Below are 26906 nucleotides of genomic sequence, written 5' to 3' on the forward strand. Positions count from 1 at the left end.
TTATTTGGGTTACTCAAAGCATCATTTACCATTCCATGGTTTCTCAGTAGAAATTCCAGTGCTTTCTGGCACCCACTATTTAACATCACTAATAGAACAGCACCATGACATAACATGAATGATGTTTTAGTTGAACATGTCAGCTGATTTGCTGCAAAACTAAACTTATTAAGAATTAGCTGGAGCAGTCAGCATACAATCATTCAGTCCCATTCTGTTGGCACATTCCCATACTTAAATCAGTATTGCTTTTATTCTGCACTTGCCCTTCCAAAGTTGTGCAAGAATTCTTATTGCTTTAATATGGGATTGTGTCTGTTCTTTGATTATTTTACACACATACATATAAGGGTTTAAAAGAAAATTTCTGTGGATTCTGGAGATCTGAAATAAAGAAAGTGTTGAAGAAACTGAGAATGTCTGGTAGCATCCTTGGAAAGACAGTTAATATTTCTAGTTCAGTACAACTCCTTCAAAAATCTATGGGTTTGTTTTCTATTATTGTCAGCGTATCCAAAATCATGCTGCAATATATTTCTCACTTGAAAGCTACCAATAAAATTTTCAGGTGATAATTACATATAATATTTCATGATAATTTGTGAACAGTACTGTATAGAAAGCAAAATAGTTCCATCTCAAAATGCTCTGTTGCTGTAACTATCCTTTTTGTTTGCTATACTGCTCACATACAGTTGCACTTTCCACCAGAGCACCTGCTACTTACAACCTTGCTCAGTCTCTTACTTCTACTTCCACTCAGTAAATCCAAAGCAACTCAATAAAGGAAACACATTGACATCAAACTCCATGAGAGCACAGCTCCAGATCTTATGAGCACCCAGGTATTAGTGTGTGTTTGAAAGACAGAACTTATTGAAAATGATAGAACTTGAGGTTTTCTGTTGAAAATAAAGCAAACAAGACAGTGCAATTGACAAACAAAATCTGAGGACCTGAAGTCACTGCCTATTTGCCTACAATCATTTATCATTCAACGTGGAGTGGAACCTGATACTGCCACTCAATGTGGTTGGGTGGAATTACAACGTAGTAAAACAATAGAGATGTGAGATAAACCACAGTCATAGTTTATTGCTTTACATTTACATGTTCCTGGGACCATGATGACAATTATTTCCATACCCTTGAATTTCAACATAGACAGCAGCTTAGAGCCTACCTTGCTGAAAACACGGTGACTACATCTGAAGAGAGACTCAACTTCAAATCATTTGATCAAACAGTTGATCAAAATTAGTATATCAGGAATGTACTGAAAAGTGAATGAGAATGCTATGGAAATCTTCAGATTTTCAGTGACAGATCTACTTGAATTTAGCCATTATTTGGCAAATGAGCTGAAACTGTTTACTGAATAATAGTGGTGCAATGTGGTTAGTGAATAACTGCCCTACAAAATGGCCCTAATTGAAATTAAAAAATGGATGTAGTTCAGTCATGATTTTCTTGTTGACCTTCCAGAACGATAAAGTGAACATGTACTACATCAAGGATATTGTCCCAAACAAAATCAAACAAATATTTGAAAAAGATTCAATGCTGAATAAGAGCATTTAATGAGGATTACATTACATATTAGTACATTTCAATAAAATAAAATAGAATAAAACACAGTATTTGGACACATTGATGCAACACAGATTGCTGCAATCTATATTACTGTACAATATATTCTCTTCATGTTTGAACTTTGCTTCATAATTATGAAATGAATCTCTGTGCAAGAATTCGAATGACCAATGTCAAGATTAACATTCCTTGTCATTTATAAGCAGGTTATATTGATGAATAGGGTCAACAACATCAAGACTGAAGTCTTCACTGACAGTGTACATGGAATGTCATTTCATAATGAACCAGACTTTTAGGAATACAGAAAAACACTTGAAGGTATCTCGTGATTTGGATTCAGTTGCATCTGGGTAGCATTCACACAGCACTCAGAGACTGAGGAGCAGGACAACTTTTCTCCCCCCATCCCCCCAAGCTATGCATTCAGATGTGTGAGACTGTAGAATTTATATTCTCTAAAATCTCATCATGAAGCCAGCTTTGATTGAAATCCTGGGAGTGCTCCATTGCTTCAAACAGTTCCTTGTATTCTTCCGGATACACTTCACCTGTTAAAATATCCTCTGATAAACCTACCTGCGTAAGTAACTTCACCCCACTTCCAGGGCACCAAGACCTAAGTGATGATTTGAAAGTATTGTGAGAATTACTAATTTTAACACAATGATATATTTTTTGAAAGACTAATTAATATTCATCATGATCAGAAGGAGCTATACACATTTAGTATATTGGGCAGTGTAAATGCAGAGGGCGCAAAGCAGATGAAGGCGGCTCAATTTAGAGTTACTAGCAGCACAAAAAATACCCTTCATTCCATTGTGTCTGCACCAGTCATCATACACCTATCTACTTTGAACCCATTTTTCAGCACTTGGCCCATAGCCTCGTACAGTATGACATTTCAAGGGCTCGTCTCAACACTTCTGAAATGACTTGACAGTTCCTGCCTCTAACACCCTTTTACACAGCAGGTTCCAGATACCCATCACCCTCTGGGTGAAAAGATAGTTCCTCAAATCTCCTCCAAACGTCTTGCTCCTTACCTTAAAACTGTGACCGTAGTTACTGACTGCTTGACTAAGGGAAAAACCTTTTTCCCTGTCTGCCCTTTCCATTCTTCTTCGCACGCTGCACAACTCAATCAGACCTCTCTGCGCCGCCTTTGATCCAAGAAAGATAACCTAAGTCTTTCTTCATAGGTGAATTGTTCCAGCCTAGACAACATCCTGGTGAATGTGCTCTGCACCTTCAGTGCAATTTCATCCTTTTTATAGTGTTACGACCGGAACTGCACACAGTACTCAACAGGAGCCTCCATGCTCTTGGAATTAATGTCTTGACTAGTAAAGGCAAGTATCCGATATGCCTTAACCATCTTATTCGCCTACCCTATTGCCTTCAAGGATCTATGGAAATGCACATCAAGGTTCCTCTGATCCAAACTACCATTCAACGCGTACTCTTTTGCCTTGTTGGTTCTCCCAAAATGCATCATCTCTCATTCTTCAGAATTAAATTTCATTTGGAAAGGAAGTGATTGCACAAATTCTGGCAACATTGCTCACTGTTAGCAATGAATCTATTCAATACACAACAAAAACTATTGCTGTTATCTTATTAGCTATCTAAGGAATCTACACATTTTTAAATCAAGTTAAGCAAATAGGACTAGAATCTGGGGCCCTCTGGCTGAGAGGTAGTGACACTATCTCTAAGCCACAAGATCCCCAAATTTGTACAGTCTGATTGTGAATTAATTTTACTGATTTATATCTATTTCAGACTCAATTTATAAAACAAAGCAGTCACTGAATGATTATTTCACAATTGTCTCAAACTTTTTAGTCAATTAACTTCATCTATCCCTTATGTGTATACTCAATTAAGTATTGCAAATAGGTTCCAACATTTACAAAAACTAGTTACTTCCTTGATTGTCTGACTTCTTTCATAACAAGAGGAGTCTACTGTTGACTCTGATGAGAGGTCAGTGGTGCAACTGTTAATTAATCTGAACTGGTCAAGGCAAAACAATTTAGCTACACAAATGTGGGCAGCATTAACTCCCAGCTATAAACTAAGTACTGAAAACCAGATGGTTGCTAGAGGCAGAGAGTTAAGCACACCCTCAATAAATCTTTCACCCAGTTACTAGCCTGTATTCTCTTTCCACAGGGAAATAAAAATTAGTTCCTACCTGTTACATTTTGCCCAATTATACAAAATAATTCACAACACTTCAGAATATAATCCATTTTAAGCAATGCAGATCATGATTAAAAACTACATTTATTTTAATCTCCATCTGAATTTCAAAACAGAAAGCAATTCAGAATCAAACATACCGCTATGGGATTTGGAACCACGTATAGGCCAGGTTAGTTAAGGATAGCAGATTTCTTTGCCTAAAGGATGTTTCGCGAACATGGTCAATCATGAACCAGATGGGTTTTTAAATGACATGCTTGCATGGTTATCCTTAGGAATCACCATTTTCAGAATTTTATAAATTATTATAAATTAAAATTTCATTTTCTGCCACGGGAGGATGTGAAACCTTGCTCCCAAAATATTAGCCTGGAGCTCCAAAATAATAGTCTAGTGGCATTAACACTATGCCACCACTCCTCATTAATAAGATAAAATACTTGATGGTGTTGGAAGTAGTATATAAGCAATAATACAGGATTGGTTGTCTTCTGTCATGAGTTGGAATAAGGGACATATTTTCAGGATGGCAACCTGCAACTAGTAGTGAGCAGTGCTGTGTATCAATAATGTAAAATATATATTAACTTGGATGAGGCAAGTGAATGCACTATAACCAAATTTATGGATGATGCAAAAAAGGTAGAAAGGCACGTAGTGTAGATGTCACAAGAACTCTGCCTAAGGATTTAGACAGGTTATGTAAGTGGCCACAAAACCTTGCAAATGAAAGACAAGTGGAAAACATTGAGATTATGCAGAAAGTATAGCTGAAGTGATTATTACTTAAATGGAGAAAAAAAAAACATCTCAGAGGCATTTGGGGGTTCTCATGTATAAATCACAAAATGTTAGCAATCAAGTTCAGCAGGTAATAGAGAAGGCAACTGGATTGCTGGCATTTATTTCAAAGGGAATAGAGTATAAAGATGGGGAAGTTTGTGAAAACAGTGCAAGGTACTAGACAGACTACACACTGAATAGTGTAAGGAGGTTTGGATTTCTTATTTAAGAGATATATATTGCATTGGTTAAAAAAAAATTCATGCAGTTAATCCCAGGTATGATGAGATTTTCTTCTGAGGAGAGATTTTGAGTCTGTACCAGATGTAGTTTAAAAGAAGGAGAGGCAGCCTCAGTGAAACAAAAAATTATTAAGGAACTTGACAGGCTAGACACAGCGGGGTCATTATGCCTTGTGGGGAGGTCTAAGACCAAGGGGGACAAGCTCAGAGAGACTATTCAGTTAGAGTAGAATTGTGGAAGAAGTTTTTTCTCTCAGAAGGTAGTGAATCTGCAGAATTTTTGATCGCAGAGGGCTGTTGAAGCTGGGTTGTCAAGAATATTCAAGGCTGAGATGAACAGATCTTTAATCAGCAATAGAATCAAGGGATATGGAAGAAAGGGCAGGAAAGTGGAGTTAGGAAATAGCAGATTATCCATGACATCCTTGAATAGCTAAGCAGACTTGATGGGCCAAATGGCCTACTTATGTACTTTTGTCTCCTGGTGTTATAGGTTTGCTACCCTGGTGACCTCTGCCAACTTTAAACTTCAGGTAGTACTTCTCTCCCTCAATGACATCCTATATTTTTTAAAAGGAACCGTGGTCATCCTTTGCTACAAATTCTAAAACCGATGGATGTGCAATACCAAAAGTGATTCAATCGCATTTGGCGACTCTCCACCAACATTGCAGACAGCAAGAGGGAGGAAGGGGAAATTACTTCAAGAGAGCGCTTTACTTGGTAAAGTCTTTTGTACTTACTCCAGTCGGTCAATTAATTTAGCTTTACGCTTTGTAAGGCACTGCTTCAGCATCAGAACCAGTGTAGATGAATTGGCAGCTGTCACGGTTTGATTGAACAAGTCTTTGCGTGGAGTTAGTCGCACAAGACACAAATGATCATTTGTCAGCTACAAAAATTTCAAAACAGAAATTAATTTCTAATGTACCGCTACTTTTTTCAATAAGGCAATACAATGTGATTAATAGCAATACATGCAGAATCGTATACTTACTTGAAATACCTATTGTAATTGGTTTCCCGATTTATAACATGGAAAGTGAAAAACATTTCACATAATGTAATATTAAGTAACATTGGTAATTATATATTTTGTATTTTTATAAGTGGTGAACACATATCAGGAAACAGGATGATTCTTGCAAAAGATGGGAAATAGCTTGATAATCCAAATATTGCTAATACCAGGCAGGTCACAATTCAATAGCCTAAATCTCAGATAACAAATTCACCCATCCAAATATTAAACAATTTACTAGAACAGACTTTTTTCTTGATGCAGAGATGACAGGAAAAGCAGCATTTATTAAATGAAAATGGTTCACATTTATATAAATGTTTTCACCCCACTGTATGTAACAAGCCAAACACAGTTACTGCTATGCGATCATCAATTTGTCTCTATAACAAAGAATGGAATAGTGCCCCAGAATGTTTTCCTCAATTGAAAGAGCATTTATTACTACATAGGTATATTGAACTGTTAAAAAAAAAGAAATTCTTCAAAGAATTGGTACTTCACACTCAAGACAAACTAAGTACTTACTGAACTTCGTGGTATTGCACATCCTCCATTTTTAGAATTTGTAGCAAAGGATGACCACGGTTCCTGAAAAAAATTAATTCATTTAGAAATGCTGTTTACAATTAGGAAATATTTAATACAGTTATGGTATTGCTACTATACACATTAAATATTTAACCTGAAGTCTCATGAATTGTGGCACAAAATAACCCTTTAACTACACAGTAAGTCAATTGTATTGTGTTTATGGTAGCTTCAGCTATTTAGGAAGAAGAGTTGGCTCTTGTCAATGGAACCTTTTCCATCAAGGCTTATCTGATTGTGGCATTAAGTCCACTTTTCTCCCTTCCCCCATAACATTTAAAATGATTCTGATTAAATGTTTGAACCTATAAGCGCACCCATGGTGCAATGAGGAATGGAGTTTCAGAATTTTAACCAAGCAACAATGTAGTCAAGAGCCAAGTTAGGATGGTCAGTGGCTTGGAGGCTACTTGCAAGAGGTGTTTTTTTTCCCTCATGCATCCTTTGTACTTATCCTTTTGGATGATAGAAGTCATGGGGTCTCCAAGTTGCTGTAATACATCTCAGATGATTCACAATGCTGCTACTGTGCTTCACTGGCGGAGAAATCAATGTTTCATGGTGATAAAAACTGCACTAATCAAGCAGCAGACTTTACCCTGGATAATGGTAAGCTTCTTGAGTGGTGTTGGAGCAGCAATCTTTCAGACAAGTGGAGAATATTCCTAATCACTCCTGACAGACAGACTTTGGGAAGGATGGTAAGTTACTGCTATAGAAGAGTGGCACAGCAGTTCAGGGGTTGACACTGCTGCCTCACAGCACAAGGGACCTGGGTTCAATTCCACCCTTTGGCAACCTTCTGTGTAGAGTTTGCACGTTCTCCCCACGTCTATGTGGGTTTCTTCTGGGTGTTCCGGTTTCCTTCCACAATCCAAAGGTGTGCAGATTACATGGGCTGGCCATGTTAAGCTGCCCACATTATTCAGAGATGTGTAGGTTAGCTGTCTTAGTCATGAGAAATGTAGGATTATATGGGATGGGTTTGGTGGGATGCTCTTTGGAGGGTCAGGTCAGTATGGACTTATTGGGCCAAATGACTGTTTTCACACTGCAGGGATTCCGTGGAGAATTCTCAGCCCCTCATTTGCTCTTGGAGCAACACTATTTGTGAAGTGGGGCGACCACAATCTCTGTTGAATGGGAAGTGACTAGGTTACTGACAGATGGGGATTCAGCCACAATAAATGTTCTTTTTGTCAACAGGATCTAGTTTGAATCTCTTTGCCAGACACTGGGAAATATCCTTGTGCAGAGATTTGCTGGTGCTATTGGGAAGCGTTAAAGTTGTATTTGCATAAGGGTTAGAAACCAGTGCAAAGCAGACAGAAATTTAGTGAGTGACTCTGGTATCAAAAAAATATCATTCATGGTTGTATGGCCTACTATTTGTTGCCACTCAGATATCCCTGAAAAGGCAGTGAGAAACTTCCTGAACCATTTGCTGTAAGTGGACCTAGAATGCCACAGGGAAGTGAGTTTCAGGATTTTGACTCTGCAATACTAAAAGATTGGCAATATATTTCTGATCCAGGATGGTCAATGATTTGGAGGGGAATCTGCAGATCGTAACATTCCTATGTATCTGCTTCACTTGCCTTCTAAATGGTAGTGGTCATGGATTCAAAACATGATGTCTAAGCAGCCTGGGTAAATTTCTGCAGTGCATCTTCACATTGGTACACTTGGCCGCTACTGTGCATTGCAGGAGGGATCCAACGTTTGTGAATATATTACCAATCATGCGGGTTGCTTTGTAGTCAAATGGTATCAACCTTCAAGTGTTGTTAGAGCTTCACTGATCAAGCTAAGTGGGGAGAATTCCATCATACTCTTGACTTGTGCTTTGCAGGTGTGAACAGGTTTTATGGAGTCAGGTGGTGAGTTACTCACTGCAGTATTCCTAGCCTCTAACCTGCTCCTGCAGCCACAATATTTATTAGGCTAATCCAGCTCAATTTCTGGTCAGTGGTAACACCAAGATGTTAAAAGTGAGGGATTCAGCGTTGTTCATACATTTGAATATCAAGGGCAATGGTTAGATTCTCTGTTGCTGGAGATGGCAATTGTTCATTTTTGCAGTGTTAACATTTATTTCCACTTGTCACTTCAAACCTGGATGTTGTTGAGGTCTTGCTGCATTTGACATATAAATGAGAGATATGCAAATGAAAGGAGTGCTTACAAAGAAAAAAAGTATGCATCTGCCAAATCTAGAACTCTCTGCTTGTGAGCAATCTACAGGGTAAGATAGAGCAGTATAATAGAGCTTATGCCAATCTTATACAAGATTCACTTGAGGATGCTTAGAGGAGTATAGAAAGTAGAGAAGTGCAGAGATTACGAAAACAAGACGCGACAAAATACTGGCCAGCAAAATTAAGAAAAATCCAAAATTTAAAAAAACAAAATCAGTACCCTAAGGGCAACAGAATGAGTCAGGAAAGGGTAGGATCTATTTGAAATGTACATCGTAACTTATGCACGGCTGCAGAGGATGTGGGCAGGTTTCTTAATCAGTTTTTTTGTCTTGACCATCATGAAGGAAGGATGATGCAGACCTTTTAGTTAAAGTGGAGTGTTTAACATTAGTTAAAATAAGCATGAGTAGGGAGTATCTGACCATTTTGTATTGGATAAATCACCAGGGCTGTGGGAATAGTCTCCTAAGCACTTAATAGAAATCATGGAGGAATTAGTGGATGCTAAGATGATTATTTTCCAATCTTCACTAGATATTGTCAAGTTACCACAGAAGATCAGAGTCTGTAAGCATTGTACCAATATTCAAAAAGGGTGCAAAGGATAGGCAAGATAATTATGGGCTATCAGTCTGATCTCAATGATGAGCAAATTACTAGAATCAGTACGGACAGAAAGGATTCATATTAAATGAAATGGCACCAACTTATCAGAGAGAGCATCATTTTGCCAAAGTACAGTCTTGTCTTAATTATTTAAGTGACTGCTTTGAGGAAGTAATTGGGAGGATTGATGACAGCAGTACAGTGGATGTTGTCAACCTGGATTTTGGTAAAGCATCTGACAAGGCCAAATATAGCAGACTGGTCAGATTAATTAAAGCCCATGGCATTTAAAAGAATGTGCTGAGATGGATCAAAAATTGCCTCAGTGACAGGAAACAAAGGGTACTGGTTGACAGACACTTTGCAGATTGAAAATCTTGTCCAGTGGTCTTCCTGGAGCTCAGTTTTGGATTGCTTGCTGTTTGTGATATATAGGAATATTTTAGACTTAAATGTAGGAAACATTATTGGGGAATTTGCAGACAACACAAGAACTGACTGAGTAGCTGATAGTGAAGAGGATGTCCTGCAGACAACAGCCAATGTCATTGGCTTGGAAGAGAAACTTGAAAAGTTGCAGATAGAATGAAATCCGGAGAAATGCGAAGTTACGTGTTTGGAGAGGGCAAACGTAGCAAGGGAATACACAATAAATGGACAGTAATGAGAGAAGTCGAGGAAGTGAGAGAGCTCATGTCCACAGGTTCCTGAAATTGGCAGGACAGGTAATAAGGTGATAAAGGTGGTATATAGGAGTAGGCCATTTGGCTTTTGAGCATGCTCTACCATGGCCAAGCACTGAACTCAGTACCCAGTTCTTGCTTTCTCCCTCTATCTTTTGATTACTGAATGTAAAAGAACTTTCTCTACAACCTTCTTCAAAGTTGTCCATTTTTTGGCCTGAACATCTTCAGAACACCCTCAGAATGAAGAAATTCTTTCTCACCTCCATCCTACAAAGCCTGCTGCTTATCTTTAGACCATGAACTTTAGTTCTGGTCTGGCTAGTCTTTGGGAATATCCTTCTTGCATTTAGCCTTGGAATTTTACAGGTTTGTATGAGATCCCCTTTCATTTTTCGAAATTCTTGAGAATATAGTTCTAATTGATCCAGTCTCTCCCTACACATCAGGAATCAATCCGTTAAACCTTTTTTGCACTCTCTCAACAGTCACAATGTCCTTCCTCAGATAAGGGAGGCCAAAATGATACACAGTATTCTAGATGTGGTTGTACTAACGCTGTGTACAGTTGCAGCAAGACATCCCTGCTCCCTTTAATTGTATTCAATTTCTCATCCAACACTGGGTGGGCATTATGAGAATGATAGAAATACACTGGTCAGGCCAAAAGTGGCATTTTAAACATCATTTTGGGCACTACTTTACAGAAATTACATTATTGCTTGAAAGAAATTATTTGGAAATTTACATAAATGCTGTCAGGGCTTAAAAATTGAAGCTACAAAGGAAAGACTTGACAAGCTAGGGCTGTTTCCAGAGAACAGGTAAGTCTGAGTGGTCTGGAATTCATGTCCAGTTTGCTGGTTAAGGCAGAAATGCTCAACTCATTTGGAAAAGAGTCAAGATCTACACCTGAAGTGCTGTAATCTGCAAAGTCATTGACACCATACTGTCAAATGGGATAAGGAACAGCTAATTTATTCAGCCAGTGCTAACATGATTGACTTAATGGCTTCTTTCTGTGCCATGAGCCTTCTCTACTTTCACAGCATGGCATGAATGTTACTTGCCACTTAACCACCCAAATCAGACATTACTGACTATAGACATTCACGGCTTCAATAACTGAGGAATCATAAACAGTGAAACAATGTAGCAGACATCGCCATTTCAGTTCTTATCATAGAAAGAAGATCAAATAATTCCAAATAATTTCTCTCTAGCAAAAATGAAACTGATGATTGGATCAGGGACACTCTTGAGTAACACTCACACTGATATCCTGGGATTGAGGTCCAATAACCAATATCTATTATGCTGGGTATCACTCCAACCAATCACCTTCCTCTTCCACACCATCACCATCCTGATCATCACTGATTTTAGTTTCGAAAGGGCTGTTCAGTGCCAGAACACTATCAAGTGCTGCCTTGATAAAGAGCAGTCGACCTCACTTTCCTTGAGTTAGCAGCTTTTTTTTTGTATGTTTGCTGTAATGGGTCAGGAGCTGAATAGGATTGACTGAGACAAAACTTATTGTTGCTGAGGTGATTGCCGACTAAGTACTGCTTGACAGCACCAGCAATGACCCAGTCAATCACTATACAAACAACGGAGCATTAACTGAGGGGATGATAACTGGCCACTGGATTTGTTCTACTTTCTGTGCGCAGGACACACCTGATCAATTTCCACATTTCTAGATAATTCCTAGTGTTTTATTAGCGATGCATTTATAACAACTGTTGTCATGTCATAATGGAACAGCTTGGCTAAGGGTACAGCGAGGTCCGAAGTACAGATACTTGATACTATTGCCAGAACGTTGTCAGGACCCATCGCTTTTTAATATGCAGTACTGTACTAATTATCTTTGCTATTCTACATTATATTTTCAATAATGGCTTGGGATTTTTGAAGCACACTGGAAAAGGAAAAAAAAACGTAGGACGCAAATTGAATGCCCTGTCTAAATGCCTGTGCAACATTCCTTCAGCCCGATATTAGAATATTAGCCAGGAATATGTGCTTAAATTGAAAGGAAATTTTTCTAGCCATATGCGTCTGACTCAGAAGTCAACATTAAGTTTAATGACTAAATAAGTTAGCAAGTGATAGCTATCTGTACCAGATCAATAAACTAATACGGATATTTTCAACATGTCCTTGAATTGTACAACTACCAAAGGATATCTGCTGAGCTGAACAGGTTCGCCATCTAGTGTTAGAAACTGCACAAACACATTTGTTTATCTGCAGATAAACTGTAACATTCTATAGCCTCAAGTTCCAATATTTCTTATCCTTATAAAAGGGTCACTTTATCTCCATTCCTCAAATTACAAATTACTCCCTCAATTCTGTCAATGTTCACACTGTTGGCACATGGCAGGTTTACAACATTAAGTTTACCTGCACATTGTAACAATGACATCAGTGTAAACCAAGGATTTGAATGAGCCTCCTCTATCAGTTGTTTCCCTGTAGCATCAACTGCCACAGCAAAGTTATTTGCCCAAACACCAAATGAAGGCATATATATTAACCTAAAAATTTACAGCTCATTTAGCACAGCACTGACCTCTCAGCAATGTTCAAATAGAGCAACAACCAGAGGGGAGTTCTTAGCCCTGTGCAAATGGAGAATTAATAAATACTTTCAGGAGGATGGCCAGGTAGACAGGCAGAATAGACAAATGGACGTTAAAAAAAGTTCCTCTGGAGGACAAAGACTGCACACTGAGTAATATTTCAGCTTTATAAAGCTGAATGGACTTCCTGAACTCGTCTATCATTTCAACAGCAAGAAAACTCAAATTTTGTGTTTATATTTTAAATAACTACAAATGTAGAATGATCTGTTTTATACAATTCCAGTGCAATTCATGCCAACTTGCTTTCAGCTGAGAACCTTGAATAGCAGACTAGTGACTAATATTGGAAGTCCACATGAAGTAGGATACAATGCTGCATAAGCATAATTTTAGTCCACGATGTCTTTGTGATGACTGAAAAAGGTGGTGACAAAACGGACTTGATGCTGGACTTCAAAAATCTCCCCTCCCCCACCGGATCCCAAAACCAGCCTAGCTCTTCCCCGCCTCCCTAACCTGTCCTTCCTCCCACCTATTCCCTCCTTGAGCCCCAACCTCATCTCCTACCTACTAACTTCATCCTGCCCCTTTGACCTGTGCGTCCTCCTTACCTCCTCACCTACACTCACCTTTACTGGCTCCATCCCCACCTCTCTGACCTATCAGAAGATCCATCTTCTGTCCACCTGCCCTTCTTTCCTTATTTATTTCAGAAACCCCTTGCAATTAATGCTAAAAGAATAGAATTTTTAAAAAAAATCAAGAAGTAGTACTGGAACTGTTTAGGGGCGTTAGTGAGATCGCATATGGAGTACTGCATTCAATTTTGGTCCCCTTGTTTGAAGGGGGATGGATATATATTGAAAGCAGCTCAGAAGAGGTATGCTAGATTGATTTCAGAAATGAGAAGTTTATCTTATGAAGAAAGATCGAACAGTTTAGATCTATACTCACTGGAGATTAGAAGAGATCAAATTTAAAATGTTGAAGGGGATTTTCAAAGTAGATGTAGAAAGAATGTTTCTATATCTAGAACAAGAGGTTGTAGCTTTAGGTTAAGGGGTAGCAGATTTTCAAAAAAGAAAAGGATTATGAATTTGTGGAATGCACCACCCCAGAGGACAGTGGATGACAGGACATGGAATAAATTTGAGGAGGAGGCAGACACATTTTTAATTAGTTATGGGTTAAAGGGTTACTGGGAACATGCACAGAAGTGAAGTCAAGGCCAAGGTGAAATCAGCCACAATCGTAGCAAGCTGGAGCAGCTGAAGTGCTTATTCTTGCTCCTAGTTCTTGTGTGATAAGATCATCAGTGTACCTGCACCAAATGAACCAGTGATTCAGAAAGCACCTCAGCACACCTCCATGGCAATTAGGGATGGCAATAAATACTGGCCCAGCCACCAGAGCCCACATCCCTTGAATTATTCAAAAAAAAGGATTTAAATCTCACTAAGGCCAGAATGTAGTTGAGGCTGTGATTATAACATCTGACACAGTGATATGATTTGTGCTACACATGGCCATCGCTGATAGTATAAAACATTGACTACATTTAAAAATGATCAAAATGAGGATGCACATATATCACCATAATCTACAATTTACAATTGTAGCATTAAAAAGGGAAACAAATTCTCACCTTGTGTAACAACTGTATTTCACATGCCATCTGGTACAGAGCACTTAATGCCTGATAATGTTTCAGGTTTCCAGCCTCTGCCGTCAGTTTCTACATTGAAGATAATAAAATTCTCAAATTCAACAACTGAATTCACAAGCAAGAGGCACAGATAAATTTCAAGTGTACTGAAAAAAAAGGACTTAACATACCGTGTATTCTTTCTCACTCATTAATATGTTCATTTCTATTCTTCCAAGTTGAAATACTGAAATCCGCTCAAACAGAGCATAAATGTGTTTCCAAAGCACGTTTCGTTCATTTTTTTGTGGTAAGATTCCAATTACTCGTATTGGTATATCTAGGAAAGAGAAACTGAACTTTTAAATATATTGGCAAATAAAATTAACACGATGCAATTCTTAATTTGGCTACATTAACATTTTTCATTCGACAGCGACTCCAAAACTCCTGACCTCTAACACTGAGAAGGACAGGGGCAGATGTCCTGCAGCACCATTACCCTCAAGTCCCCCACCAAGCCACACATGACCCTGACTTGAAATTATATGGCAGTTCCTTTTCAGTTACAAGGTCAAACTCCTGCACCTTCCTCCGAATGACCCTGAGAGTTTCCTTATTTTCCAGGCACTGCAGCAGTTCAAGAAAGCACCTCACTACCATCTTTTCAAGGACAATGCGTGGTGGGAAATAAAGGCTGGCCTAGCTAGTGATGCACCTATGAACAAATCTTTCGAAAAAAAAAATCAAGGTGTGGAGCTGGATGAACACAGCAGGCCAGGCAGCATCAGAGGAGCAGGAAAGCTGACATTTCAGGTAGAGAACCTTCTTCAGAAATTCTGAAAAAGGGTCCAGACCCAAAACATCAGCTTTCCTGCTTCTCTGATGCTGCCTAGCCTGCTGTGTTCATCCAGCTCCACACCTTTGTTATCTCAGATTCCAGCATCAGCAGTTCCTACTGTCTCTTAAAAAAAATCAAAATCTACTCATGCTATTCTAAGAAAATGACTAGTTCCTTCTCCACCTTATTCTCTACTGCAGGACTTGACTCCTTGCTGAGATATGGTTCCAAACAGTGAAATGCTATCCTGAAGTGCACGTCAATACTTGGTCTTCATTTGTGAGCCTTCACAGTTGAAGCAGGGGATCCTGACAATCCAGACGCTGTCCTCATTTACCAATCTTGAACAGCTTCAGAAACAGAAACCATAAATGATTTTCCCTTCATTGACCTCAGGGTGCTGATGCTCACTGAAGTGGTCCCAACTGCTCAGATATATAGGAGAAAGGGCACATAACGTATTGTACCAAACCAGCAAAAAGAGTAGTGTTAACAATGTAGGGAGCAGGTTCCAGCAACAGAAATACTGTGGATAAAAGAACCCGACCGATCAAGTCTTGGAGAAGCCATCAACACAAACCCTCAAGGTGTTTGGCTAATTCAAAAGGTGACACATATACAAAAGGTGCATAAATCTCGTGCAAATTAATAAAACACTTTTACAAAGCTCTGAATTAAATCCAAATCTCCAAATTTGTAAACTCAGCGCAAAATGGTCAATTCTGGGCATGGTACACAAAAAGTCAGATCAATGAAAGGAAATAAGAAATAAAAACTGAAAGAACTGGGGACACTGTAAATCAGGAACAAAAACAGAAGTTGCTAGAAAAGCTCAGACCTTCCTCAGAAGTCACTGGACCCAAAACATAAACTCTGATCTTTTCTACACAGATGCTGCTAGACCTGATCTTTTATTGTTTTCAATGAAGTAATAACACATCGAAATGTTTTACAGTCAAAGTTCTTACAAAGTAGAGTCATTGTTGTCACATTGGGAACAGAGCAGTGAATTTGGTTGAAGCAAACTTCCAAAGCACCGGTGATAATGACTAGACAATAGATCATTTTGAGACCAACATTCATTAATGGATAAATACTGGACACGCCACTGGATTAGCTCTCCTTCTAAGACTGCCTTTGTTTAATAGGTTCATTTCAGCAATCAAACCAGTTTTAATGTTTGATCTGAAAGTCAGCATCTCTGACAGTGCAGCATTGTTTAATTACTACATGGATTGTCAATACAGATTTTTGAGCTTAAGTGGGTCTTGAACTGTCAACCTCATGTCTCAGACAAAGCTGCCACCAACTGGTGTTGGCACGATTCAACATCCACCTATCCACTTCTGGGAACTAAATGTATAGACTTCAATCATATTTGTGACAACTACTAATGCTGACAGGATAGTGTGACTCTTACCACCATTTGGTTGACTTTTAACTGCACCGCTACTTATTTGGTTTTTGTTCCAAGTTTAGAATCACAGAATCCCTACAGTGCTCAGAGGCCATGCAGTCCATCAAGTCTGCATCGATCGTCTGAGGAGCATCCCGCCACCCCACATTTACCACAGCTACCCTATCTAGCCTACACAACTCTGGATGCTACAGGACAACTTAGCATGGCCAATTCATCTAATGGGTCATCTTTTAGGTCAACACAGTTTGTCAAAATGTAAACAGTTACAACATATTCATATTCTCAAAATGAGAACTGCTGTTAAAAGAGACAGAGATTCTTAATGAAATGCTCACCTTCAGTCCAGGCTGCTGGAGCAATTCCCAGATCATTGAAGAGTTTTTCAGATAACATTGCAGGAGGTCTCACAGCGCCACGACCAATTGGATCAAGTTTGAAGAAATCACAATGCACAACCTCCAACTGTCCATGCAAATGTTTTTCTAGGGACTAAATGTTTATTTCAACAGTTTACAGAATGCTTCCAAAGACAGTTTCCAAGTACTGCCACATTAAAACATGAGTGACTATTTACTGTAGTGTCCTCTAATGGAATGGGAGTCTTACATTCACCAGAACAGCACAATTATGTGAAGACCAATGGGCAGAATGAGTAGCAAGAGAGATGCAGGAATTGGCAATTAAGCCATTTGAGTCTCTTCCACCATTCAAGTCGATCACAGCTGACTTTGACCAATTGCCGTGAATCTCCTGAAAGTCCACATCCCTTAAACTCTGGCTCAAGATTCTCAACCATGGTGTCTAACAGCTCTGTGAAACAGGAGGCTCAGGTTCAAGTATCTCCTGCTCCAGAGGTGAGTAATAACATATCTGAATAGTCTGATTAGAAAATATTGATGTATGAAACAAACTGGTCAAAGATGATACCATAAAATATCCTCTCATCTTAAATGAGTCATAGAAGTAACCAAACAGATCACAAACAGGAGGACAGAACCATGGGTAAGTGAAGCCTGAAGAAACCTGTCAGGTGAGAATGGGAGATGGCATTCTTCAATGTTCTTCAATCTCAACAGTCAATTAGATATTTTGATTACGCACTCCTTAAATGAATTAGAAAAAGTGAGCCTCACCTCATCTAGGACATTCAGAATGTAATGGCATACTTGATCATTCTGTAGATCGTGGCAGGAAAAAGTTAATAAGCAGCAAATCTGAAATAGAAGTTAGTTGAGCCTAATGTCCATGTAGAAACAGAAGATGCCAGAGGTACTGGAGACAGACTAGAGACAGAATGTGGAGCCCACACCTGAAGCTGAACTGGAAAGCAAGAGCTGTAGCAAATAGGAAGGCAAATGCAATGTTATTTATCGAGGGGGAAATGAAATGTAGAAGGTGGTATTAGTGCAGCTATATAGGGTCTTGGTGAAATGACAGCTGGAATACCAGGCACGGTGGCTCAGTGATTAGCACTGCAGTCTCACAGCGCTCGGGACCTGGGTTCGATTCCAGCCTCAGGTAACCGTCTGTCCGGAGTTCGGAGTTTGCACATTCTCCCTGTGTCTGCGTGGGTTTCCTCCCACAGTCCAAAGATGTGCAGGCTAGGTGGATTGGCCATGCTAAATTGCCTGTAGTGTTCAGGGGTGTGTGGGTTATAGGGGGATGAGTCTGGGTGGGATGCTGCAAAGAGTGGTGTGGACTTGTTGGGCCGAAGGGCCTGTTTCCACACTGTAGGGAATCTAATCTAATCACCAGTAAGAGACAATCTAACCACCACTCCTTGACATTCAACAATGTTACCATCACTGAACCCCCCCACTAGGAACATTCTGAGATTATCATTGAGCAGAAACTCAACTGGACTCACCACATAATCAGTGGTTACAAGAGCAGGTCAAAGACTAGGAATTCTGTGGTGAGTAACTCACCAAAGCATGTCTGCCATCTACAAGGCACAAGTCAGGAGTGTGATGGAATACTCTCCACTTGCCTGGATGAGTGCTGCCACAACAATACTCAAGAAGCTTGACACCATCCAGCATGAAGTAGCCCACTGGATTGGTACTATATCCACTCCTTCCACCATTGTGCACTATCTACAAGATGCACTGCCAAAATTCAAAGATCCTCAGACAGCACCTTCCAAAGCCACAACCACTTCCATCCAGAAGGACAAGGGCAGCAGGTATACAAGAACAGCACCACCTTCAAGTTCCCTCCAAGTCACTCACCATACTGACTTGGAAATATATTGTCGTTCCTTCACTCTGATTGGGTCAAAATCCTGGAATTCCCTCCCTAAGCGGATTGTGAGGTAATCCAAATTAGGTGGACTACAGTGGTTCAAGGCGGCAGCGCACCACCACCTTTTCAAGGGCAACCAGGGATGGGCAATAAATGCTGGACACATCCCAAATTAATCAGTAAAAAGTCCAAAGTATGGACAATTTTGGTCTCCTTATTTCAAAAAAGCATTTAGAGAAAGTTCACTCATCTTATTACTGGATGGAAAGGCTTGTCGTATGAAGGATGGGTGAACAAGTTATCCCAGTATCCATCGGAATTTCTAAGAATGGGAAGTGATCTGATCGAAAGACAAGATGCTGAAGGGGCTTGAGAAATTGCATGCCAAGAAAACACTTGTTTTTGTAAAGGGACAGAGTCAAACTAAGGGTTTGAATAGAGGTCTCTTTTCAAAGCAGAATCAGTAATTAGCTTATCTGAAGGTCGTAAACATAGGGAATTCTCTTCTCCAGAAAGCACTGTAGGCTGGATCACTGAATTAATTCGAAATAATTGTGAAAGGTTACAGGGGCCAAACACGAAAGTGGAGTTAAGATCACAACCAGATAAGCCATAACCTTAATGGTTTATTCCTAAGTCTTGAGTGAGTGTTACTTGGAGACGATGTTCACAGCATTCCCATTTTCATGCAAACTTTAAGTTCTGGTTTAACAGAAAGCTACATAATAAATGAAAGAACTGTGGATGCTGTAAATCAGGAACAAAAACCAAGTTGCTGGAAAAGCTCAGCAGGTTTGGCAGCATCTGTTAAAGTAAAAACAGAGTTAATGTTTTGGGTCCAGTGACCCTTCCTCAGAATTCAGTTAAGTTCCTTCCTCAGTTCTGAGGAAGGGTCACCGGACCCGAAACGTTAACTCTGTTTTTATCTTCACAGATGCTGCCAGACCCGCTGAGCTTTTCCAGCAACTTTGTTTTTGTTAACAGAAAGCTATATGGGATTGGTTAAGTTAGTTCTGATGAGAAAAGACCCACAACTGGACATGAAACAATCAGTCTAAACACTGATACAAGAATGCTTCTTTCTAAAATGCGACATGCAGGAAGAAGAGAATCGACTTTCATGGTAACTTAGAAAATCATTTTTGGTAACACTGCTGCAGAGCAGAATGAATAATCTGAAGGGAGGCAAAAATTTTCTGACTGAGGGAACAGCGCTGAAATGTTCGAGCAAATTGTGATCACTTCACCTTCGCATCTACAGAAAGCACGATCTTAATTTCTTTTGCGACTTAAAAACCAACATCAGGAATCAATGAGGACTTGGAATTCCAATCATTGGACTATCTAAAGGCAAGTTCTATGCGTTCTCCCATGTATCTTATACACAAAATTGTGAAGTGTTCAGTGGCTCAAATTAACTTTGATCAAGTAAACAAAGATAAAATTACAAATGTACCTGCAAGGCAGGGAGAAACTGCTGGTCACTCTCCAAAGCCACAACTCTCTGTGCTCCACCATTCAGCAGTGCACGTGTCAAAACTCCAGGCCCTAAGAATGCAATCAAACCAAATTCATCAAGGAAAAAGAAAGAATCTCAAAGTGCTAACATACCATTTCAAAAAGAAATAAAAAAGTACACCGACCTGGATTACACTCAAAAATTAGAGCATTATTTTCAGAAAGGTCACCATCAAGACATTCCACAATGAGATTTGCCAGGTCAGGATTAAGAATAAATCTCCTGAAATATCTACTCTTCTCTGCCTTGGTTATTATTTCTTCAATATCTTCCATGTCCAGAAAGTCAAACCTTGATAATGGCCTCTGTTGTTCTTTTCTGTATATTGAACTGGCAACTGCAGACAAATATCGCTCTGTCCTGCCACAATAGGTCGAATATTTGGCAAGCTTGAGTAGAGACTGATTTTTTGGTGCATGACTGTCTGGAAATCTTGTGTCATGCAAGTATGTTTTTAGTGAATGCTGTACTTGTTGGAAACAACCACATGCTCTACAGGTAACAGTCCTTACAGTGAAAAGCACAGTCTTGTACTTTAATAATGCCATTTTGGTTGTGACCTAAAAGAAAGAGAAATTATTAAAATTTTAGATGATGACATCAAATTCATAGCTATCATGTGCACCATATCCCACATTGTTAAAGTCAAAATTATATTTCACATCATTGTAGATGAAGATTTTAGATCACACTTATTAAATACAGCTGTTACCTTTTATACAGGATTGGACAAAGTCTTAAAACACCTGTGAACCGAGAGGGGAAGAGAGCTCAGGTTGCACTGTAACTTCACCACATACTCACATTTAAAGGTGCTGCTGAATAGAAAAATCAATGTTTAATTCTATCTGATTTTAACTCACTGAATTATGAAAGTCAACTGTAGCCGTAACATTGATTTAAATCAAATCTGAACACAGACAATGCCTTGATCATTCTGCATTATTAGCCCCCATAATAGTGATGTTTCGAACAAGATTCATGATGGCTTTTAGAAAACGTTGTTCACAAGTCAAAATTTCTTGCATTCTTATGTTGCCCCAAAGTTTAATCTGAGGTTATTCATTTACAGTTTATGCCTTTACTTACAGGCTTTGACTTGTGTGTGAAGTAACAATTTCAGTCAACTACAGATGAAAAATCATTCATATGCTAACTATGAAAAAGTTCTCTTTTCAAAAGAGGACAGTCAATGTCAGCTGCTTCCCTTTCTAAAATCAAAGTATTATAGCTAATACAAGAAAAACAAATAAACCAAATATTCAAAGCTTGACTTGAATAATTTTCAAGTACAAAATGAAGTGGTGGTAAATATTATGAATGACTGTCATTAGAATGTTTATGTCAGGTTGTTTGGTCACCTGTCTTTGAGGTTAAGGGAAAATTGGTCATGACAACAGCACATGGTTAATATATTGAATTTGACATTTCTCCAGACATGAAACTGCTCTGTATTCCTTAATTTTTCTTACTCTGAATTCCAAAAACTAAATGAAATTAACTTATTTTTATTAGGGAAGCCTGCTATCCCAGCCCCTTTAACAAAATTGTCTTGCTCCTCAGGTTTTACAGCAGGTGCATAGGACCACAGGACCTTGCCATTAGTGCCATCTGGAGTGCTGTGAATAGCGTTGGGCTTTGTTTGAAAAAGGAAAATAATTGTCAGAAGCAGTTAACTCATTTCTGGGATGAAAGGTTTACCTGAAAAAGGAAAGATTTAACAGGTTGGGCCTTTACCCACAGGAATTGACAAGAATGTATCAAAATGTCACAAAGGCCAATGAGGTAACAGCATGCTATTGATACATAATATGCCAGGCTCACAGAAGGTGATAAAGCAAACAAAAATATTGTATAAACTGAACGACAGACATCGCAATGACACTCCAGGTTAACGAACTGCAAACCAAAACAGTATAGTATAGTACTGACGGTGATGATACTGGAATAGTAATACAGTGTTTGATAATCAGTTCAAATCTCATTAACAACGACAAAAACAGAAGTTGCCGGAAAAATTCAGCAGGTCTGGCAGCATCCGTGAAAAAGAAATCAGAGTTAACATTTCGGGTCCGCTGACACTTCCTCAGAACCCAACTCCCATTAAGGCTGTTCGATTACGATAAATAAAAACAAATATCGGAATTTAGTTTACACAAGTGTCTGCAATGTGCACGCGGGTGCTCAGTTAACATTTTGGCTCTTTTGCAGCTAACAAAATAGTTGGCTACCAACTGGAATTTACAGCACCTCCAGGGTACAGAATGCGGAATTTTCGCGATATTAAGGAATATGTCGGTGGCAGGTAGAGAGAGTCCACTCACTCCTAGTGATCCTTGATTTAGGATCAGGAGCAATCTCCCTGAGTAACATCAGTTAGCTGGGTCTATCAGGGACGACTCCAAGATATCATGCGTTGCAGCTGTTACGAAATTCACATCTCACGGTCCTTCCGCATAGACACCGTCTGCACTGCGAAGAGAGAAAGAACGAGAAATGCATCGGGGGATGCCTGACCTGATGGGAGAGGGGAACGACATACACGGCCCAGGACAGCGGAATGGGTTCAAGCGCCGCTCTTGCTCCTATTGCAGCGGCTGCTTAACGCTCGGCAGTCCCCAACCATGCCGCCGCCATCGCGACATTGAGCCCAGCGTAACCGAAGACGTCAGCACGTCCCCGGCCACGTCGGGTGACATCATCCCCGACCGTCGGCCCTGGCAACGCACAAGCCTCCGACACTGACGCTCCCTGTAAATGACCGTTATTTGTTGAAAACACGCCTTCAATTTCGGCTAGACAGGAGGAGGGAAAAAAAGTAGAGTGGATGATGGGAGACTTTGCATTCGTTCCTGATGTTTCGACTTCTTCCGTGGACTTTTCTTTTGATGCCAGCCTACTGTTGGCGAATATGCGGGAACATTTAAATGGCGCGTGCGCACTCACGAATGCGGTACAACCGTTCAGCAACGGCGCGCATGCGCAGCACTCGTGCTGCCCTTCCTTCTCCCGATATGCTCGTGACCGATTCCCCACACTGGCCCGCAGGTCTGTACTGTTATACCCCCTTTAGAATTGTATCCTTTATTTTTTGTGGGTTCTCTTCCATTCATATTCAAATGAACGCTTTGCTGCAGTAAGCTTAATTTGCCAAGTGTCTAAATGTACTGCAGAAATTCACCATAGCTTTTTCGGCAACATCTTCTAAACGCACAACCGTTACCATCTAGAAGGAGAATTGCATCCCCTGCAAGTTCCTCTTCAAGACTCTCATCATCCTGATTTGGAAACGTATTGGCTATCCTTCAAAGACTGACAGATTAAATAGTTTTTTTGCCTGGGTGCAGTTTAAAAAAAAAACTTTGATTCTGTGCCTGGGTAAAAGTCCTCGAACACCCTTAACAGCATTATGAGCGTGCCGACACCAAATGGACTGCAGCGGTTGAGGAAGGCAGCTCACCATTGGGGTACTGAGCCAGTGAAGTCCACGACCCGTGAATGAATTAAAAAAAAAACTTGTCTTCTTGAGTTTCTTTCACTCATAATCACAGTTCGTTAAAACTTCAAACTTTCCTGTCATCTGCAGGTTTTGCAATTGTACCCAATACACGTAAAACTAGTTTATTAGTATGGAAAAGCAGTGGTCCAAAGACTGACAGCCTCCCACATCCCATTTTCACCAGCCCTACTCACTAACCCTCCTACTTATTGCTTCTGAGTCATTTGCTGACCCTCAGTTTTCCGTCCCTACTGCTCATCGCTTCTCTTCCAAATTCTCTCACCTGCAGCTCCTCTCTGGCACTTTCTCACTTACACCACATCTCCCAAGAAGCCATGAGCAGGAGGGTTAGGGAAGGAAGCAATGATTGAGAAGAATAATGAATGGGTGGATCAGGAAACAGAAGGAGGATTGTCCATTTTGATTGGAAGCATAAAAAAGAAGCATGTTACATAAATGATGAATGATTGCAGAGGTCTGACGTTGACAAAGATCTCGGTGTACTCAGGCATGAATCACAAAAGGTTAGTCAGCAGGTTCATTATGTAATTAGGAAAATTAACAATGTGAAAATTTATTGTAAGGCGAATTAAATACAAAAGAAGGGAAATTATGCTTCAGTTACAAAAACAAAGTTGCTGGAAAAGTGCAGCAGGTCTGGCAGCATCTGTGAAGGAGAAAACAAAGTCAACATTTTGGGTCTGGTGACCCTTCCTCAGTTAACACTTCAGTTATATTGGGCATTAATGAGACCACATCTGGATTACTGTGCAAATTGGTCACCTTATTTAAGGGAGGATACATATATGTTGCTGTAAGCTCAGAGAAGATTTACAAGACATACTTGGAAATGAGTGGATTGTACTCATTAGAGTTTAGAAGGTTGAGGGGAGATCAAATAGAAACTTACAAGATAATGCATGGTTTAGAAGGGGTGGACGCTAGGAAGTTGTTTACGTTAGGTGGGGAGACTCGGACCCGTGGGTACAGCCTTAAAGTTAGAGGGGGTAAATTTAAAACTGAAATAAGTCGACATTTCTTCAGCCAGAGAATGGTGGGCTTGTGGAATTCATTGCCACAGAGTGCAGTGGAGGCTGGGACGTTGGATGCCTTCAAGGCAGAGATCGACAAATTCTTGATCTCAGAAGGAATTGAGGGCTACGGCGAGAGTGCAGGGAAGTGGAGTTGAAATGCCCATCAGCCATGATTTAAATGGTGGCGTGGACTTGATGGGCTGAATGGCCTCGCTTCCACTCCTATGTCTTATGGTCTTATGGTCTTATGTACCATGAGGAAAGTTTGGGCAGACTAGTTTTGTGTCTGCTGGAATTTAAAAGAGTAAGGCAACTTGATTGAAACAAGAGATCTTGAGGGATCTCGACAGGATGGATATGCAAGAGATGTTTCCTCTTATGGGAGAGAAAAAAATAAGAATGAGGTGTGCAGGTTTAAAAATCTGGGTCACCCATTTAAAACAGTGATTAGGTGAATTCTTTTCTCTCAAACGATCATGAGTCTCTGGAACTTTGATCCTGGTAGAAGCAGACCTGTTGAATATTTTAAGGCAGAGGATGATATAATCTTGGTAAACAAGGAGTTGAAAGATTATCAGGCGTAGATGAAAGTGTGGATGTCAGATTACAATTGGATCAGCCAAGATCTTGTTGAATAGCAGACCAGACTTGAGGGGCTCACTCACCTACCCTTGATCTGAATCTGTATATTCACATATACATATGGTTGTCTGTTGGGAAGCTGAAGTGTTAGACAGTGGCAGAGGCAAATGTAGTGAGTGGGAGGGCCAGATTGGAAGAGATCTGGGGAGTTGGATGGTCAATGAGCTGGAGGGTGGAAGGGAGGTGTGGGAACAGGAGAAGCAGTGAGTGAAAGATATTTAGACAGAGCTAGCATATTTTAATTACACATACTTTAAATGATTTAATTTACAAATATTGAAATTTACAGCCTTTAAATTCAGAGTGTAAAACATTTTAATTTTATTTCCTGATGAGCAAAGTCTTACAAAACCCACTGATAGATATTATGTTTATAACAGAAAATCTGATCCATTTATCATTGCTTCATTAAAAATGCAGTTTTAGGACTGTAACTACAACCTTAAGTGAGTAATTACAAAATTCCAAATTCCTTTTGTTTCTTTCCACTATTAAGTTTTGCATATTTGATTGTCTTGGTGCATTACGTTATAAAATACATTACCTCACACTTCAGTGTTTTATTTTCCACTTTTCTGCCAAACAGACCATACTATCTACATCTATGTGCAGCCCTGCACTTGTCAAACACTTCTGAAAGTCCGTTAATAACTCAAGTACTGTGAGCAGTTCCGGTCACTGAATTATCGGAAAGGTGTGATTACATGATAGAGGGGGCAGAGGAGATTTTCCAGGATCCTGGTCAGGCTGGAGGGTCGAAGTTATAAGATTTGGGCAAAGGTGAATGCGCAGGGTTTGATTTCCTTGAAGCCGTGAAGGTTGAAAGGAGACCTGATAGAGGTATATGAGTTTATGAGGGGATAGGGTGGATCTGAAGGCACTTTTTTCTATTAAAAGAATAACCAAGCAAATAACCAGGGGTCATAGATTTAAGTTAAACAATAAAAGGCTGAGAAGGGAGTCGTGGAAAAGCTTTTTCATTTACAGGATCGTGAGAGTCCAGGCCTTATTGCCTAAAAAGAGTGTGGTGGAATATTCCCCACTTGGAGTGTAGCTCCATCAGCACTTTGAGAAGCTTGAAATCATCCAGGACAAAGCAGCCCACTTGATTGGCACCACATCCATAAACATCTACCGCCAGTGCTCAGTATCAGCAGTGTATCCTATCTCCAAAGAAGCACTACAGAGATTTGCGTAAGATTCTTTAACAGCACCTGCCATGACCAGTTCCACCCAGAAGGAAAGGGGCTGCTGAAACACTATAAAATGAGTCACTCTATCTGCTTGGGGGAAAGCCAGGGGTCCCCTTCATCAGGGAAGAACAAAGACTGTTGGTACCCAGACCACCAAAGAGTACCAGACTCCACCACAAAAGGGCATAGAACCACTGGGACATGGTTGCATTGCTATTCTACTCCATTCTGTAGAATGGTTATAGGATCAGCCTTCTCATTTGTCATAGGTTGTATATTTCTTTCCCCTGCCTAATTAACTAATGGACCATTTCTAAACTGCTGTTTCTCAATAAACTACC

General features: G+C 39.8%; 2 protein-coding genes across 3 annotated transcripts in view; one reads left to right on the forward strand and one right to left on the reverse strand.

Moving 5' to 3' along the window:
- Positions 1-1556: 1556 nt before the first annotated feature.
- tfb2m (transcription factor B2, mitochondrial) lies at positions 1557-23131 on the reverse strand. Of its 2 annotated transcripts, none has more exons than XM_048536550.2 (9): positions 22715-23131; positions 20322-20757; positions 20135-20226; positions 16770-16923; positions 14365-14513; positions 14174-14263; positions 6382-6444; positions 5576-5724; positions 1557-2212 (listed from the first exon to the last, which is right to left on the reverse strand). In XM_048536550.2, the coding sequence occupies exons 2-9, from the start codon at positions 20743-20745 to the stop codon at positions 2020-2022; spliced, it is 1314 nt and encodes a 437-aa protein (XP_048392507.2). In that variant the 5' UTR covers positions 20746-20757; positions 22715-23131; the 3' UTR covers positions 1557-2019. The 2 variants fall into 2 exon arrangements, with proteins under 2 accessions (XP_048392507.2, XP_048392508.2); XM_048536551.2 differs by lacking the exon at positions 22715-23131 and adding an exon at positions 22522-22639.
- The window catches only part of smyd3 (SET and MYND domain containing 3), a 730951-nt gene continuing 726958 nt past the window's right edge, over positions 22914-26906 (forward strand). Inside the window, exon 1 of the mRNA XM_048536552.2 lies at positions 22914-23245. The gene's annotated coding sequence lies outside the window, so the exon portion shown is untranslated. The remainder of the gene's footprint in view (positions 23246-26906) is intronic.

This window comes from Stegostoma tigrinum, chromosome 9 (genome assembly GCF_030684315.1).
Source record: "Stegostoma tigrinum isolate sSteTig4 chromosome 9, sSteTig4.hap1, whole genome shotgun sequence".
In the NCBI taxonomy this organism is placed as follows: Eukaryota; Metazoa; Chordata; class Chondrichthyes; order Orectolobiformes; family Stegostomatidae; genus Stegostoma; species Stegostoma tigrinum.

Bases quoted from the DNA above. Each gene is read 5' to 3' on its own strand.
- tfb2m (XM_048536550.2), bottom strand. From the start codon at position 20,745: ATGGCATTATTAAAGTACAAGACTGTGCTTTTCACTGTAAGGACTGTT. The intron at 20,227-20,321 runs GTCGGTGTACTT...TTGCATTCTTAG, and splicing joins AATTTTTGAGTGTAATCCAG to GGCCTGGAGTTTTGACACGT. The intron at 14,264-14,364 runs GTATGTTAAGTC...TCTTCAATGTAG, and splicing joins TGAGTGAGAAAGAATACACG to AAACTGACGGCAGAGGCTGG.